Source organism: Nycticebus coucang, chromosome 7 (genome assembly GCF_027406575.1).
Source record: "Nycticebus coucang isolate mNycCou1 chromosome 7, mNycCou1.pri, whole genome shotgun sequence".
Lineage (NCBI taxonomy): Eukaryota > Metazoa > Chordata > Mammalia > Primates > Lorisidae > Nycticebus > Nycticebus coucang.
The window spans coordinates 18,448,995-18,466,444 of NC_069786.1; the positions used below are offsets into that span (position 1 = coordinate 18,448,995).

Here is a 17,450-nt window from a genome sequence, read left to right on the forward strand (position 1 = left end):
AAATCTCAGCTGACATGGGGAAGCTCATCTAGTCAAAATACCTTCTAAAACCTCTTAAGTCAGCCATGAAGTACGGTACTCATTCATATATATATATTATATACCATGTACGGTACTGTGTATGTGTAAATACGTAATGTACTGATTATAGTAAAGAAAATGCATGCAAAGCACCCCTGTTCAAATTGCCTTTTTCTTTTTCTGAGCACAGCAGTTTGAATTCATGTAAGCTGCAGGCACCTCTGTGTGACTCTGGGAAACTCAGAGGCACTAGCGTGTGGGTTGGCGGGCTGTCTCAGCCCCTCTGCACCCCTCCTGTGCACGCCCTCTGCTGGGTACGGATGGCTGAGCCACTGTCCTGTCTGCATCACAGGCCGGGGCTCCCCTGCACAGTTCTCCCCAACCCTTCTCTTTTCCAACAAACCTCTTGCACTCTGAATTCTCTTGGCTTCTTGGGGATCCACAGGTCTCCCAAACTTGGTGTAGATGGAGGGCCTGATAAGACCCACCCCAAGATGCTGAGAGGTCACGCTGGGGGCAATGTTGGGGTGGGCTGCGCAGGGTCTTGAAGGATGACAGTATGAAGGCTGAGGGCTTACTACGTGGCAGGCACCATTTCTAATGCTTTTCATCATACTTATGATTTCAATTAATACTCATGAAATTCTATGAAGAAACTATTGCTATCTTTACTCGGACAAAGAAACCAGGGCCCAGAGAGGCTCAATGACCTTATTGTCCAGGTGACACAGCTGTTGTGTGGCAGCACCTGGACTATAACCTAGGCCATCGGGCTCCAGAACCTTGGTTCTCAGCCATCCACACCTCTGTGGTCTGCTGCTGGCAAGGGCCTGGTAGTCACCCTGCTGGGCAGGGCAGTGGCAGGAGAGCTGTGTACAGGGTATCCTTGGAGGGCCCTGCCACCTCTGTCCTGTCCAGCCGGTCTGCTCAGAACTTCAGAGACATCTCATCTGAACAGCACAGCTGAGTCTCCTCCTACGGTGACACACAGAGGCCATGCCCCCATTTCTTGCCTGGCCTTGCCCCAGGCAGCTGAGGATGTGGTCATCCCTGTGCTGCTTTTACCTAGTTCCTCTTGATCCGACCGTGAGCCATAGAACCAGCATGCTGACACTCTCTGGATACGTATGGCAGCCCTGCACTTCTGAAAGAGAAACTCCCTTAGCTTAGGATGGCCTGAGAGCTTATCAGACGAGCCCTGCCAAGCAGAGGTGCCAGCAGCAGGCCTCCTTCTCCTCTCAATCTTATTGTTGCCAGACAGACCTGGATTTGAATCCCTGCTCCCACTCTGCTCCTTACTACCTGTGTGTCGTTGGTGAAGTTAATTTTGTCAGTTGCTATTGCTGTATAACAAGCTACCCCCAACCCTAGTGTCATTAAGCCATAACCACTTGTGATTTCTCAAGAGTTTGGTGGCTGGTGGGGCAGGTGGTTCTTTTGATATGGGCTGGACTTGACTGATCTCAGCTGAGCTCACTAATGTAGCAGAGGTTAGCTGGAGGCCAGCTGGTGGAGGGTGACCTCGACTAGGGCAGGTGAGCCCCCCTGCACCTGCTCACTTCTTCTCCAGAGGGCAGCCTGGGGTTGTTTTCATACCACAGTCGGGACTCTAAGAAGAGAAGCAGAGTCCAAGGCCCCTTCAGGTCCAGGCTCAGAACTACTTCCCAGCACATCTGTCCCTTTGTATTTGCCAGTGCAAGTCTTGAGACGAGCCCAGACCTTGCTTCAGAGGAGAGGAGCTGCAAAGTGAATTTCCAATGGCTACAGATATGAAGGTAGTGGAATGGAGCCAGCACACCCCCTGGCTTTACTTCTCTGAGACTCCGTTTGCTCGTTTATAAAATGGGGATAATGTCATTTATAGCATGAAATGCCCTGGTGTTCTGTGTCCTTTTAGAAGACGGTCAGTCATGTGCAGCTGCAACAGGGGACACAGAAGAGACTCAGGAAGACAAAGCTTGTTATACTTACAAGTCCTGGAGACAGAGTCCCTGTATGCTTAGAGTGGGTTGCAGAGTGTGAAGACTGCCAACTCAACCAAGTGGTCAGGGAGCTGAGAGGAAGCAAGGCCCGGGTCAGGTGGAGGTGGGTGAGGACCCAGCACAGGGCATAGGGGGGATCTCACAGGTGTGCTTGAAGGTCACAAGGCCACACTCAAGAGCAGGCAAGAAACTCAGGCCCCATAACTATTTTGGAAGGTAACTGTGTAAAATAAAAAGGCAGAGGATTAGATTTGCCCCTGGAGAAGGCCATTCCTTCCATCTAAATAGTTTCTTTGGCAGCCTTTAGTGACCCAAATGTAAAGAGAATACGAGGTTGCTGAGGCCCTACCTCCCATCTGAGGAACGGCTATGAGAGAATCCCAGTGCAGAGGGGGCAAGCGCCCTGCTCAGGGTTCCTTAGTTTGTTCTTTCAGTTATTCATTTATTCAGTAAGTTGTGAGTCATCACAGAAGTGAACAAAGGGCTGGATGTAGTAGGAAAGGAAACTTTCCGGTTGCTGGAGGAGGGGGTGAGATAGCTTGTCTGGGGCACTTCCTTATAAACCATGGTGACAAGTTTTGCTCACCTCCTGATGGGATGGAAAGCCATCTAAGGCTTTATCATGGCCAGGTGTGTAGTTTTTAAAGCTCTCTCATGCCGTTGTGTGGAGGGTGAATGGGTGTTTGGTGGACTATGCTGGAGGGAGGTGGATTAGAGATGAATCAGGACATGTTCCGAGCATCCAAGCCATAGGTCCTGTGGCGTGGGCCATCATGGCAGCAGAGATGGAGAGAATTGGATGGACTGGGGAGATATTTGGGAGGTAGAGTTGGTGGGAGTTGGGGCCTGGTGGGGATAAAGGCAGTCGGGGGGTGGGCAAGGGATTTGATGCCTGCTTCTGTCTTGGACACTGCATGGAGGGAGCTGTTTGCTGGGACAGGAAACACAGGAGGGCCAGTGAGTCAGGCTTCAGCTGCCTGGAGGGTTGTTGGTGCAGGCAGCTGGCAAACAGTTGGATAACTGTGGTAGGAGCTCAGGAGAGAGGCCTGCTCTGACAGTGTAGGCTGGGAAGTCAGCAGCTCAGGGATGAAGACCAAAGCCAAGGGAGGAGAGTGCCGGGAGTGGCTGAGCTGTGCTGGGGGCACGTGGTTCATTCTGTGCCAGGATTTGGACCATTTGGTGCCTGTAAACAGTTGTTTGTTCCTTTGGACAGGTGAACTGGGTGTGTCTGTGTGTGTGCCTGAGCATGTGAGTGTGTGTGTGGGGGGGATAGCATGCTCAGCACATCTGGGAGAAAAGTAGGCGGTTGACACATGGCTTCTGGAAGGACCTGCCGTCATGACCTGTGCTTCTTACCATGTTACCGTCTCCCCATTAGAAAGGCTTCCCCTTGGCAGCGCCTGTGGCTCAAAGAGTAGGGCGCCCGTCCCATATGCCGGAGGTGGCGAGTTCAAACCCAGCCCCGGCCCCAAAAAAACACACACACAAAAAAAAAAAAAAAAAAAGAAAGAAAGGCTTCCCCTTGCTCTTAGGGTAATGATGAAAAGTCCCTATGTGTTGTATGTCACCCTGCACGGTGTGACCTCTGCTTACCCAGGGAACTGGCTCGGTTTCCCACTGTGCTCACCCCGCATTCCGACTTCTGTCTCACCAGCCTTTCTTTAGTCCTTTTTTATTGGCCCCACTCCTCTTGTCACGGGACCCTGGTACATGTTTCTTTCTCTGCCTGGGACAGTCCCTCTTACCATCCCCCTGGACCCTCATCTACGTAACTCCTACCCTTCCTTCCCTGACCTCCTCTGACTGAGGCAACTCCCCTCTCATCATCTCCCACAAGCCATTTGCAGCTCCTCATGGCATTTATCACATTTATTTGTAATTATTTGATCAATATGGCTTCCTCACTAACCTGAAAGCTCCAGGAGGCAGACACCTTGTCTGTATGAAGCCCTGGTTATTCCCCGGGCTTAGCACAGAGCCTAGCACAAAGTCAAGATTCAATAAACATTTGGTGAGTACAAGAGTAAACAATGGAGAAACTACAGAGGTGACCTGGCCTGAGCTTGCAGCTCGGTGTGGGTTCCTGGCACGGCTTAGCCAGCACCAGGGTGCTGCCGAGAATGAACTCTTCAGGGTACACCAAGGGTAGGTTCATGTGGGCTGGTGGGCAAGTTGGCATACCTGGGGCTGGGATGGGGGGATTGATTCCCCAAGCAAGAACCAGTCCCCTAAGTCTGAGGAGGTGGCTCCTGGGATGGGACATGAGGAGGAGGGAGCTGGGCCTGGGACTGCCAGGGAGGACCCCCTCTCCTTGTCTGTCCCCTCATTTCATTTCTCCCCATCCCACATGCCCTTCTTGTTTGCTGAGGGCAGAACTCCCTTATTGAAAACTGCTAGCTCCAAGTCCGCCAGGCTTGGCTTTGGATAAGCACTTAAACTTAAATGAAACCATGGAATACTATGCAGCCTTAAAGAAAGATGGAGACTTTACCTCTTTCATGTTTACATGGATGGAGCTGGAACATATTCTTCTTAGTAAAGTATCCCAAGAATGGAAGAAAAAATACCCAATGTACACAGCCCTACTATGAAACTAATTTGGGACTCTCACATGAAAGCTATAACCCAGCTACAACTTAACAATAGGGGGAAGTGGGAAAGGGGGGGGTGGGTAGAGGGAGGGGAATCGGTGGGATCACACCTGTGGTGCATATTACAGGGGTATTTGTGAAACTTGGTAAATGTAGAATGTAAATGTTTTGGCACAGTAACTGAGATAACGCCGGAAAGGCTATGTTAACCACTGTGATAAAAATGTGTCAAATGGTTTATGAAGTGAGTGTATGCTGCCCCATAATCATATCATTGTATACAGTTATGATTTAATAAAAAAAAAAAAAGAAAAAACTTAAACAATCATTTGTGCTTCTCAATTCTATTTTCATCGCTCTTGTCTTCCTAGAGAGGTTCAGGAAGTCAGTTCTGAGATTCAGTTTGCAGGGGCGTCCAGCCTTTCTTTCCCACTGCCACACCTTGGAAGAGTAAGAGTCGTCTTGGTCACACGTTAAATACACAAACATGAACAAAAACTGATTAGCAGAAAAGAAAAGGTCTGTGCATACACTTTGTCATATCTGACAGCACAGATAAGTAAAATGGTCCTTACTAAACCAGCACACGGCCCATGGGCCCCAGGTTGGACACTCCTGTTATAGATGATATCTTTGTTTGAGGCACTGCCTACCCTTTCCTTCCTTTGGGCAAAAAACTTCTTGGGATATAAGAAATAGGCAAAAAGATTTAAGAAGGGAGGGGACACTGTGAAGACACAGTAGTGACATATTTGCAAAATACAGTAGAAAATCCTTAGTTGACCCCCTCCCTACACTGACCACCCCTTAAGTTGCCCTAGTTTTCACAGGCTGGACATGCACCACATGTACATATCAGTACAGTAGGCCTGGTCCTTATGTCACCTCCGCATGTCAACTAGTTTGTTAGAGTCCCTTGGGTGGTCAACTTACAGAGGTCCTATTGTATATAATTGATCCCAGAACCACCCATAAGTTTAAATTGTCTTCCTTCCTCTCTGACATACCACCCCCCTTCCATATTCCAGAGAAAAGCACATCATTCTAGAAGCTTCTGCCAAACTAAAGCACCCAGCTTGCAAGGCCCTCCTTTTCCCTCAAGGGCCATAGCCCTTCTGTCCCCGGCAGTGCTGACGCGTGGGCTGGGATGTACAGCTGCAGCCTCTGGAAGTGCACACAGGGTTCGGGGTGGTTGGTTGAGATCTTGTGGGCAGGAGCCCTGAGGCACCCCAGTGGGAGACGTTCTCTCACCCCAAGCCCAAGGCACCGAGCAGTGGCCAGAAACTTTAGCTACTTCGCCTCTGTTCCATCTCCTCCTCCCTGGGTTCTAACCTTGGCCCTGCCATTACAAGTGACTTTGGGCACTTTTCCTAGTGCTCTGAGTTTGAGCTTCTTTTTTTTTGAGACAGCGTCTCACTTTGTTGCCCTTGGTAGAGTGCTGTGGCGTCACATCTCCCTCAAGCTCTTGGGCTTAAGCGATTCTCTTGCCTCAGCCTCCCAAGTAGCTGGGGCCACAGGTGCCCTCCATGATGCCCAGCTATTTTTTGGTTGTAGTTGTCATTGTTGTTTGGCAGGCCTGGGCTGGATTCGAACCCGCCAGCTCTGGTGTTATGTGGCTGGCACCCTAGCCACTGAGCTACAGGTGCCAAGCCGAGTCTGAGCTTCTTCATTGGTCAAGAGGGAATGGTGATACCAAGAAGTCACGACACCTGGCCAGAGAGAAAGATGGGGTGATCCCACTCCCAGGTAAACACTGACAAGAAGGAGGGGAGGCTGTCTCCCAGGATGAACTCCTTCACCTTTCTGGCTTAGTTCAGTCATTCATTCAATAGATATTTACTGAGCCCCTACAGGGGTGGATAAAAAAGACAAAAGTTCCGGGCGGCACCTGTGGCTCAAAGGAGTAAGGCACTGGGCCCATATGCCTGAGATGGTGGGTTCAAACCCAGGCCCAGCCAAAAACAAACAACAACCACAACAACAAAAAAAACTTACATCCTAATGAGAACTAGTTTTCAGGCTTAAAGGCATGATTCATATTTATTATGCAACATGGTGCCTTCTGCCAAAGCCAACCTCTTAATTTGCTGGGCAGCCAAAAATACAGTGAGCATCTCCAATGCTGAACGCGCCATGAGAGATGATGCTATGTCTGAATGGTTGAAGAGAGATGGTCAAGGCTAACTTTGACTACCATGACCCTCACCTTCTGCACTGCATTGTCCACCCCACTCTCCCTCACCTATAAATTGGGATCCACTGTCCCTATGTGCAGGGCCATAGGAGAATTCGATGCAATGTTGTGTACCCCAGGTGGGCATATCAGGAAGGGGTGGGAGGTACTAATGCCGTGATGCTCAGCCATGGTAGCACTTTGAACTTTATTAATGACCTCTCTCCAGAGGCTGCCCAGCTGTTTCCAGGGAACCCCGCAGAGAGCCTTTGCCTTCCCATGTGTGAGCCGGCAGACACCCTGGGGCAGAGTGCAGAGAGGGCTTCCAGGTCAGATGCTGCACTCCACACCTGCGTCCTCTTCATGGACACAGTTGTGAGAGCCCCAGCTATTCTTCCTGCAGCTCCACAGGGTACTCTCTGTCCCCTGACATGCAACATCATCCAGCCAGATCGGCCCAGTGCCTGCGGAGAGAGAGGTGAGAAGGAAAGCAAAGCAGCCTCATTTGTGCTTCCGTGGGGGTAGACCGCCAAATGCGCCTACGTACATTCAGGCCCAACATGCTAATGGTTAGTCTGGTCTCTTATAATGACTCTGCCACTCTCCCATTGTCTACCCTTTGACAAAAGTCTTATGCAAATATTTAAAATTTAATTCACACACTATTTGACCCAGAGTTTGCTCTTCCCTGTAGCCGCGTGCACCTTCCTCCTGTGCCTCTTAACCACGCCGCTCCCCTGCTCTGAAGCAGGCATTCCTCTCCCCAGCTCCTGCCTTCTGATGTAGTTGCAAAGAGTTGGATTATTTCATTACAGTCATTTACACGATGACATGGCATAATCTACAGAAGCTTAATCGATATGAGGAAATTGTGTATTTTGAAAGATTTATAGTCCAACTGGACTCAGACTAAAAAGCTAGTATTCTCTTTGGGGTGGGGTAAGGGCGGTGAACCTTTGAGTTTGGAAACAGGGGAAACAGATCCCCTGCTGAGTCAGCTTTTATGGCTAAAGAGAGGGGCTCGGCCCCAAGGACTTACTCCTTCACTGGAGGTTTGAAACTTTGGCTGAAAAACACAAGCTGAGTCTATGGCACTGTAGGGCACCTTCGCCAAACCGATGTTAGTATATCCCTGCTCTGACTTGTTTTCTCTTCCCTTTTCACCTTTTTAAAGATGATCGCAGCCAAGAGTGCTAGAAAATCTGGCTGCTGGCGTACAGAAGCTGGAGAGAAGTCCGTGTTTGCCTGCCCTGTGTCTTCTTCCCATGCTTCAGTTCTAGTGGCTCCGCTATACCCTCCCACCCCACCCTCAACCGCCAGACACCCTTGGCTGTGTGGCATTTTGACTCCAAGACAGGGCCGACCTTGACCCAAGCCAGGCCAGCCAGCACCCCAGGCAAGCCTTCAGTCTCACTGCTGGGGAGGACGGCCACCTTTCTGCTGGAGGTGCCAAACTGGGAGGATATAAACCTGGGCCCCTGAGCTGCTGAGTTTTTTGGTTGCTTGAACCAATACTTTTCTTTTAACCCAAACCACACTGAGTCACTTCCAACCAAAGAGTGTCAGAGAGAACACCACTTCAGCAGCTCAGATCAAGAGGTGCCTGGCTGATGATCTACTTACCAACTCCCTGTTTGGTAATAGCTCTTCCCCTGGAGTAACCCAGCATGCGGCAGAAGACAGTGGCATCTGGATTATCCCAGCCATCATCACAAATTGTCCCCCAGGTGCTGTTATAGTAAACTTCAGCCCGGCCTCGAACACTACCACCGACGATCCTGACAGAGACTGGAGATGCTCCTGGGCAGAAAAACACATGTGGGGAGGCCTGGAGAGCACTGGGGGCCTCGTGCAATGCACTCTTGCTTTCCATTTTGGGCACACACATAGCTATGGAAAAGCAGCCCCTCTGCTTGGCTGTCACCGGAGCCTGGAACGTCTCACTTTACGACACCAACACAACCTGGAATGTAGCCTCCGTGTACCTGGGCCTGTGGGCACCAGGCTATCACAGCAAGTGTCTCTGTGGCCAGTTTGCAAGTCCTGTAGACCATGTCTTGTCACATCTTGTGGACAGAAAAAAGAGAAGCTGAGCAGAAGGAAGGAGGAAAAGAATGGAGGGAGAGAAGGAGGATGGAGGGAGGGAGGGAAAGGAGACATGAAGGAGGGGGGGCTGAAAAGAAGAAGGAAGGAAGGGAGGGAGGGAAACTGTGCTGTGCCTGTGTGCCACGGGCAGGCTTGTTCAAAGACATGAGTCCGTCAGCTTTTTCCCCAAAGAAGGAATTTTTCTGAGAACTCCCTAACACACAGACACACAGACACAGACAGACAGACAGACAGACAGACACACACACACACACACACAAATTTCAAGTACAGGATTGACTCTAAAGCACAGACTAAAGAAAATAGGAATAGCAATTACCTTTTTCACCTTTTTCTCCCTTTACTCCTTGCAGTCCAGGAGATCCTGTCATGAGAAGAAAACCCACACAATTTGAAGGAAACCCCGCCAGGATGTCCTTGCTCTCATTTGCCAGGATTGGGGAGTGGGAGGAGCCATGGGGAGGAGGTCTGCAGGACACCTGCAGCCTCATCTGTGACCTGTCATCGTGGGGACTGGGTGTGCCAGGGGTAGCAATGGTTTAACAAGAAGAAATGGGCCTAAGGTACATCAGGAAGGATTGAAGTTAGATTGGTGAGTGCTGTTGGACAGGTAAGAGGTGTGAAAACTGTTTGGGCGTGGGTGGGCATGGCTCACATGCAGATTACACACCTGCCTCTCAGTGGCCAGGGTTGCGCCTTATTCACTGCTGTGTGCAATCCCCAGCACAAGACATGTCCACTGAATAAGTAAACTTCCATTCTCCTGGGTCCTAAACCTTCAAACCTCTTAAAACAGGGCCCCTCCTAAGAACCAATCAAATCAGAAACAGAGGCTTACCTTTCAGTCCTGGGTTTCCTTTTGGGCCAGCTGGTCCAGGTGCTCCCATGGGCCCTGCCAGGCCAGGGTGTCCCTGTTCTCCCTTCATGCCTCCAAGGCCTGAGAGGAGGAAGACCACCCCTGTCGGATGCCTGGCCCTGCTTCCCCAAGGGCCTTGGCATTTAATAAGCGAGTGGTCCTTAACCACCACGTCTCCTTGGTGAACGGGTGGTGTGACTGTGCAGCCTGTCTTTGGTCCATCTGGGGGCTGCTCTGATTGCCAACCCCCTGCCTAGTGCTGTTGAGAACACTCAGGTAGAAGAAGCTGGCAGGGTCCCATAGGTTGTTGGTCCTTCTGAGATTACATAATTGTAATGAAGTACTAGCCAATTGGAGAATTTGCTAGAATGTTTCTAAACCTTAATATCTTCATTAGTGGATTAGAGTAGTGATAGACTATCCAGCTCATGAGGAAGCAAAGGTGCTCAAGGAATTTGCCTGAGAAGTTTTGCTTTAGCATCTGAAAGGGTAGGGCTGCTGGGAAGACCAGAGATGTGCAGCATCTGCTGAGGCCTGCAGGGCAGGGGCTGGGGCCAGAAAGAACAGGAAAGTGGACCACAGCAGAGACATGAGTGGCTGACCTGGGGCTGGACAGCTGCACAGATGCACAGCAGTGGCGCAGGCCAGGGCTGTTACCCCTTGAGCCTCTGCCCCACAGCCTATACACCTCAGGACCCCACATTCCCATCATCTCCCCAGGTATGCCAGGGAAGAAATCAAGGCTGTGCGACAGAGCCCTGGAGTCTAAGCCTCAATTGTGAGGAAGGTCACAGCTATGTGTTCAAAGTCAACAAGACCTACCCTGCAAGCAGGCAGGCCTCCCAGCCACGGTGCTGGGAGAGTAAAATGAAGCCAGCCCTTTCTTTACCTGGCACTCCCGGTTCTCCTTTTGTTCCTTTCTGTCCTTGAAATCCTAAGATCAAAACAAAAAAGCGGGGGGAGGAGATAATAAAACTCAGATATTAGACACTTTTAATCTAAGACAACCTCCATCTTTTGTCTGATTAATGCAGATGGAAAGATACACCGGTTCTCCACGACTGTTGCATAAAAGGAGACAGTCTGCAGACCAAAGGAGGCGGGAGCGTCGGGGTGAAACAGCAACGTGCTGGGCGAATGCCCAGGTTAGACAGACCCCAGACTCAGGGGCTCACCCCTGCCCACCAATAACTCAACTTGGTGTCTAACTTTAGTTCCCTTCTTTGCTGTCACATTTTATTGGAAGAGAGTTGAGAAAGATTTTGAGAATAAAATTATCTTGAATTCCAAAGGACTGGGAAGGGGACTCAGTGGCCACCTGGAGCTTTGGGGGTTCTCATGCATAGTAGATGCTCCATGAGTGTTTGTTGGTTCATTCCATTTGGCTTCAGTGTGGCTGAAGATTCAGGTGGCTAAACGGTCTCATGAGCAGAAGATGAAAAAATAATAACTGCAGCCGTTGGTGATGATCCTGTCTGTACTTAACGTGAAACGCCCTCCCTCCCTCTTCCCTCCTTCCCTCCTTCCTCCTTACTTCCTTCTTTCCAGTCATTCATCCCTTTTATTCAGTAAACCTTCATGGAAGACCCACTGTCCCCAGCACCCAGCTGGGTCACTGTGGGGTAATAACTTGTTCATTTAGCAATATCATGGTATTAATATTTTGATTTTAAGTGCCAATATTGATTTTATTTCGGAGAAATAGGACTCTCTAAGATAGTTACATGAACCTGGGGAAAATACAAGCTCAGTATTGACTCCCAAGTAACAGTACCTGGAGAGTGATGACAGGAGTGCAGACAGCACCTCATGAGTGTCTATGCTCATGGCCAGGCCCTTGACTAGTTTCTCTTCCAAGACATAAGCCTGGCCTTAGCCAAATATCATGTGATCCCATGATGATCACAGAGACTGCATGGAGCTGGGTCATCCTCACTGCAGTTACCTAGGGAAAATTCCTTCCTGCTTCCCACTTCAACCCCTGGATTTCCTGTGCACCTTTTCAAGGCCCTTTCTTGGGATCGTGACCAAGAGAAGTTGTAACTCCCTGCAGCATTCCAGGTGACCTATGGAGGCCTGGTACCACCTATGGAGGCAGGGCCAGAGAGCCAAGAAGCTAAGAGAAGCAGGGACCACCAGAAGATTCTTAAAGGGCAATGTCGGACCATTCCCCATTTCAGGGGTGAGGACAGAACTGAGGCTGGGATAGGCTCTTCTAAGAGTGGCCATGTCTTTGAAGTCAGGCCCTGGTAGACAGGCTCCAGTTCACCCAGGCCACTTGCATACACTGGTCCCTCTGATGCCTCACCCCTCTGGTCTACCCGGAGGACTCAGAGGCAGCCTGTTAATCCTGTGAAGTGAGACATCAACCACTGTGAAGCCTTCCTTGGCCTCACCGATGGATGAGGGCCTTACTCCCAAGGCAGTAAAGCAAAGTGGTTCCAGAGCGAGCCAGCCTCAGAGGCTTGAGTCTGCCTCTGCCCTTTACTGTCTTTGTGACCTTGGGCCAGGTGGCCTTGTTCCAAGCCTCAGTTTTCTCCTTGTTGCCTCTTGAGGCAGTTTTAAGACTGAAATGGAATTGTGTGTGCTAAGTGTCCATCCAGTGCTGAACAAATGGTGCCACAGGACCCCAAGTGGTCTATCTGCCCTCTGGGTGGGGAGTACCTTGGCCCTGAAGTCACACCCCAACAATGGGAGCACCAGGCTTACTACCCAGCAAGCACCAGTGAATGTTTGCTATTGACCTAAAGGTGCTTAGCTGAGGTTACCCAGATGAATGGCAGACTCATTGCTTACTGCGTCGGAATAGCATTTGTCAGTTATCCGTGGGGACAGGGAGAAGACCACATTCAGATGTATGTCTCTAGTGGTGATTAAACAGAAAACAGTTCACACCTAGACTCTTGGTTCTCTCTGTTGGCATTCTAGAGGGTGCCGTATTGCAGAAATCTCTGCCTTGAGAGCCTATTATTAGAAGCAAGGTCCCAGGGCACTGTGACCATCTCTATTGTCACCACCCAAAGAGGTGTACCTCTCCAGCCATCCTGTAAAGCTCTGAGCAGTGAGCACCCTCTCTAGGAGATAGGAACCACAGGGAAGCCCCTGCTCACCAGGTCCATGTCCTGGAACTTGGCCTTGTCTTTCTCCTTTCCTGGACTCTCCCTACTGCCCAGCTTCTCGCTTCCAAGGACTCAGCACTTCTTGCCACCTGCATCATGCCAGGCACTGTGCCAGGGAGTTACATACACTACCTCTTTGATCTTTCAGCCACCCTGCAAGATAGTGTTATTTCCTTCCTTTACGGAGCAGGAAGCCCACACTCAGAGATGCTGGATGAGTTAGCCAAGATCACAGAGATGGAGAAGGGGAGTTTGTCACCCAGGCTTGGCCATTCACTGTGCCCTGAGAGCTCCTTTGTGCCATAGCATGCCAGGTTCACTCCTTCCTGGTCTCACTCGGGCTGTCTACTTGGTTCCAAAGATACTCTGGTCTCCGTGGCCCATCCTTTCTCCTAAAGGAGTAGTCAGACTAAAGTGGGCATCAGAATCACCTGGATAGAACCTGTTAGAAAACAACTTGTTGGGCCCCACCCCAAGTTGCTGATTCAGAGGGACTGGGGTGGGAACCAAGAACCCTCATCTTTAACAAGTTCCTAGGTGAGTCTGATGCTGCCAGTCCTGGGACCACATTGGGAGTAGCTCTAGCCCTAAACAAATCTCACTTTCTTTAGGGACCAGCTCACAGCTCACCCTCTCCAGAGCAGGCTTCCTCTCTCTGTAGGAACTCAGCCCTACTCATGTCTGAGCTCTCCCAGAACCACTGTTTACACGGCAGAGGTGGATTTTTGATGAAATGCCTTCTGATGTGTGTTGGTTTTGGCTTCAAAATTTGCCTTTTCAAGGGAAAAAAAATTTGAATTGAGGCTCGTGTGATTTCTTTCCAAGCCTCACTGGACTTTAAGAGGGTGCTGGCTGAGTGGCTGCTCATTGACTAATCAATCAGGGGACTGTAATTACTTCACTATAGATCAAATCAACATCCTGATTGGAGCACCTCCTGCACATGACAGGAAAAAATGGCAGAAACTGGGATCTAGAAAAGCATGTTTCCAAATTACACTAGAGGGTAATTGGAGGCTGGATTTTTCTTCTTACCTACAAGCAAACTGGTTTCCCCCATGTATCCCACACTTAATCAAGCTGAGAGGGCCCAAACCTTTTATTTATGCCACTTCCAGCCCACAGAAGGGAAAACCAAAGTTCAGAAGAGTTCTCCAGCTCATCAGGGGCAAGTCAGAGTTGAGGCTCAAGTTTTCAAATTCTGAGCTAAACATAGAAATTTCTGATTCATTAAAAAACTTCCTTAAATACCATCTCAGCCTGAAGGCTAGGTGCAGCCTGGCAAATTTAGGATTAGTCTAATAACTGACAAATTGAGCTATCTGGCAAAAAGATGGAGGATAGGACTCAAACTTGGTATGTGTGCGGACTTCTGCAGAAGCCTTTACGAAGCCTACAGGACAGTGGGGAAGTTTTTTTATACGTGACAATTTAGAAATTTGGCTTGGTAGAATTTAATAAATCCTCAGACTACCTCAGTACTTGGGTATGAGGAATGGAATTAGCTGGGAAATTACTGTCATGACATAAGGCTCAATTGCTATCATGGATTATCTTTGTTGCTTATCTTTAAATAAAGCATCTTTGAAATACAGTTGAGAAAATAGGTTTCAAGTTGTTTGTATTTTTTATTTGCAAGAAGAAAATAAAAGGACATAGAGAATTCAAAGTGTTATAGTTTAGACATAATGGCCAATGAGATAAAATAATTTCCAACCAGCTTGGTAGTTTGGAGTTTAAATGTTTAGGCTGAGTCTAACATCATTGTCATTTCATGAGGAAGAAATGATAAAAAGAGATATGCCTTGATTACAGGTAGAGTCCTTACCTCCAGGTAAATGTTACTTTTCAAAGTAGCTAAGGGATGAAGAGCTATATTTTGATTATTCATTTGCATTTTTTGGAAGAGAAAAAGTTAGAAAAACGAAGTCTTGGGGCATGGACAAGAGCCTGTTTCTAAACGGTGAAGGAAATCACCCTTGGAGAAAGCTCTACAGCACTGTTTCAACCTTTTTAATCCCACGGCACACTTGAACCTATAGTTAAACTTCTGGGACACATTTAAATGATATTGAAAAAAGAGTAAATAAAAAGAATATATTAACTGTGCTTGAAACATCTTTCAAAAATAATTTAATGATAATTGAAATTTTTCATGGCACACCTAAGATCATCTCATGACACACTGGTGTGCTGTGGCACACGGGTTGAAAAATCACTGCTCTATGGGGTATAATGACCTACTTACTTCTCAGAAGAATGGAAGAAATTTCCTTTTTGCCTTATTGAATATGAGATGGATTCTCTCCCTGAAGAGGTGCAAACAGGGGAAGTATGTCACCTAATTGGGCTGGAGTGGGGTCAGTGACTACCGGTGGAGGTAAGAAGGCCTGATGACCAAGCCAGGGTTTATTGTCTATCATGGGGTAAGAGGTGAGGGAGGAAGAAGAGCAAGTCTGATTTTCCATTGAGTCATACTCTCCAGGTTCTTCTATACAACAAAATCTGGAAAAGCACAACTTTGGACTCAGACTTGGATGCTAACTCCCAGATTCAGTGTCTACGACCTGAGAGTGTGGACTCAGAACTATTGTTTTCTTGGTTGTAAAGTAGGGATGATAAAACTCAGTTGTGTGGGTGAATAAACTAAGATCCTAGGTCAAGTCTCAAGCATAGTTCCTGGCCCAGAGGCATTGGAATAGCAAAAGGATCTCTCATTTCTTATAATTAACCACCATCATGAAATCTAACTGTTACCTAGGTCAAGCCAATGCACTATAATGTTTCTGTTTTCATCTACTATAGTTAGATATTCTCTTGAGAGATTAATGATTTTGTTTACAAAAAAGGGAAATACATCAGTTTGAAAACCTGGCTTGATACATCAAATCTGGAAAATCACCATAGCAGCTTTACTTTGGGGAATACCAGCACCTTGACGTTGACAAGTCTGCATTGTCTTCCATGATGGGAAGATCTGGCTCCCCCGCCACCACTGCGCACTCCACAGAGTGGAGTTTATAATTCAGAAATTATAAAATCTAATCTCTCTGGAAGTTCATTAGCCCATGACTCTAGGATGACATATAAGATTGGCCAGATTATGGCCCCATTGGAATTCCCCTATGAGATGTCTGCATGGGCTATCAGCTACCGCATTGAGGCAAGTACCTGGACTTAGTCTGGCAAGCTAAGCAGTTTTGGATAAATAGTAATTATCACATGCCCCAAATTGAAAGTGTCATTCACTTGGGCAGCCAGAATTAAGGGGTAACCCCTAGAATTTGGCTAGAATTTACCACTAGGCCTGATTAATGGAGAACCTCATAAAAGTGCTCAATAGATACAACAAGGATTCAATGATGATGGAGTTAAAATGACCCTCACATCTTGGCTAAGGATCTCTGCGCTAAAGTGGGTGTGGGGTCTTGGGTAAATAACTAGGTGCTACTATAGGGCCCAAGTGATTCTTGTTTCCTCCTAAGAGTGGAAGAAACTGATGCCTTCTACTATGACTTGCTAAACTGGGATGGAGGGAGAAAGTGTCACTCAGCAGGGTTCCCTGATGAGGGTAGCGGGGGAGGAAGACCTCATGATAGAGTGTAGTAAACAAGACCCCAAGCCCTGGGTCAGCTGGGCCTAGATTCAAACACTCACTGTTTGACTTTCGGCAACTTACTGTAAAATAGCACTAACAGGAGCGTGTGTCTCACTGGACTGATGTGGGCTGCCCAAGAGCTGGAGCGGCTCTTCTTATGCAAACCCTCCCAACACGCAGAGTGCAGGGCAAGACTCCCTACCCTCAGGCTGTCAAAAGACAGGCTTTGGACCCTGAGACTGTGCATAGTGCCCCTGTGGGTAAAAATTCATATTTTACCCTCGATACTCTTGCTTAGTCAAAAACCATTAGTCCGGCAATAGGGGTGGGGACAGAGGGCAGCTGCTATTTGTAACTGAGGGCTGAAAGCAAGCACTTCCATGAAACCAAGCAGAAAAGTCAGGAGCAAGAGAAATTTAGGCACCAAAGTCAGATACACCCTAAGTTCAGGAATTGGAGAAGATGGAATTATAAGATCAGGAAGGGCAGCAAAAAGTCAGGGACATGTGACACCATACCTCAATGGAGCCTTTCCCAGGGTAAGATCCCAGGCTGGTGGCCTTCAGATCCCATCTATATGGGATTGGGTAGCAGGGCCCCACCTATACTTACATGTAATCTATGAAAATGAAAATGGCTCTAAGGTTGGATGAGTTAGAACGACAGAAACAGGGAAAGGACTGCCCTTGCCGTGGCTCCCAAAAATCTTCAGGAAACCCCCAACGCCCAGAGTGCAAGGCTTCCAAGAAGTGGTGACGAATGAACAGATGAATCATTTAGAACTGTGAAGGACCAGCCCAGTGTGGGCCTGCAGCATGGCCCAGGGAGAGGCATCCAGGGGGCCTGATATAAGCATGACCTTCCGCTTAGGCAGAGGAGGGGGAGAGGCCAGGTGCCTACAGCCATCCTCGGCAGACACACAGCCCTATGTCATGACCTCCACCTCCTCTCCACCCCGCACCTCTGCCTGCTCCTGGCTTTCCAAATGGCACACAGCAATTCTC

The 17,450-nt window shown here is 48.6% G+C and overlaps 1 protein-coding gene across 1 annotated transcript in view; it reads right to left on the bottom strand.

The window, feature by feature from the left end:
* Nucleotides 1-6,956: 6,956 nt before the first annotated feature.
* MARCO (macrophage receptor with collagenous structure) overlaps nucleotides 6,957-17,450 on the bottom strand; it is a 47,768-nt gene continuing 37,274 nt past the window's right edge. Inside the window, exons 13-17 of the mRNA XM_053598215.1 lie at nucleotides 10,619-10,663; nucleotides 9,712-9,810; nucleotides 9,193-9,237; nucleotides 8,391-8,567; nucleotides 6,957-7,231 (exon numbers count right to left, since the gene is read on the bottom strand). Of these exons, the coding sequence (XP_053454190.1) occupies nucleotides 7,098-7,231; nucleotides 8,391-8,567; nucleotides 9,193-9,237; nucleotides 9,712-9,810; nucleotides 10,619-10,663 (500 nt within the window). The 3' untranslated portion in view covers nucleotides 6,957-7,097. The remainder of the gene's footprint in view (nucleotides 7,232-8,390; nucleotides 8,568-9,192; nucleotides 9,238-9,711; nucleotides 9,811-10,618; nucleotides 10,664-17,450) is intronic.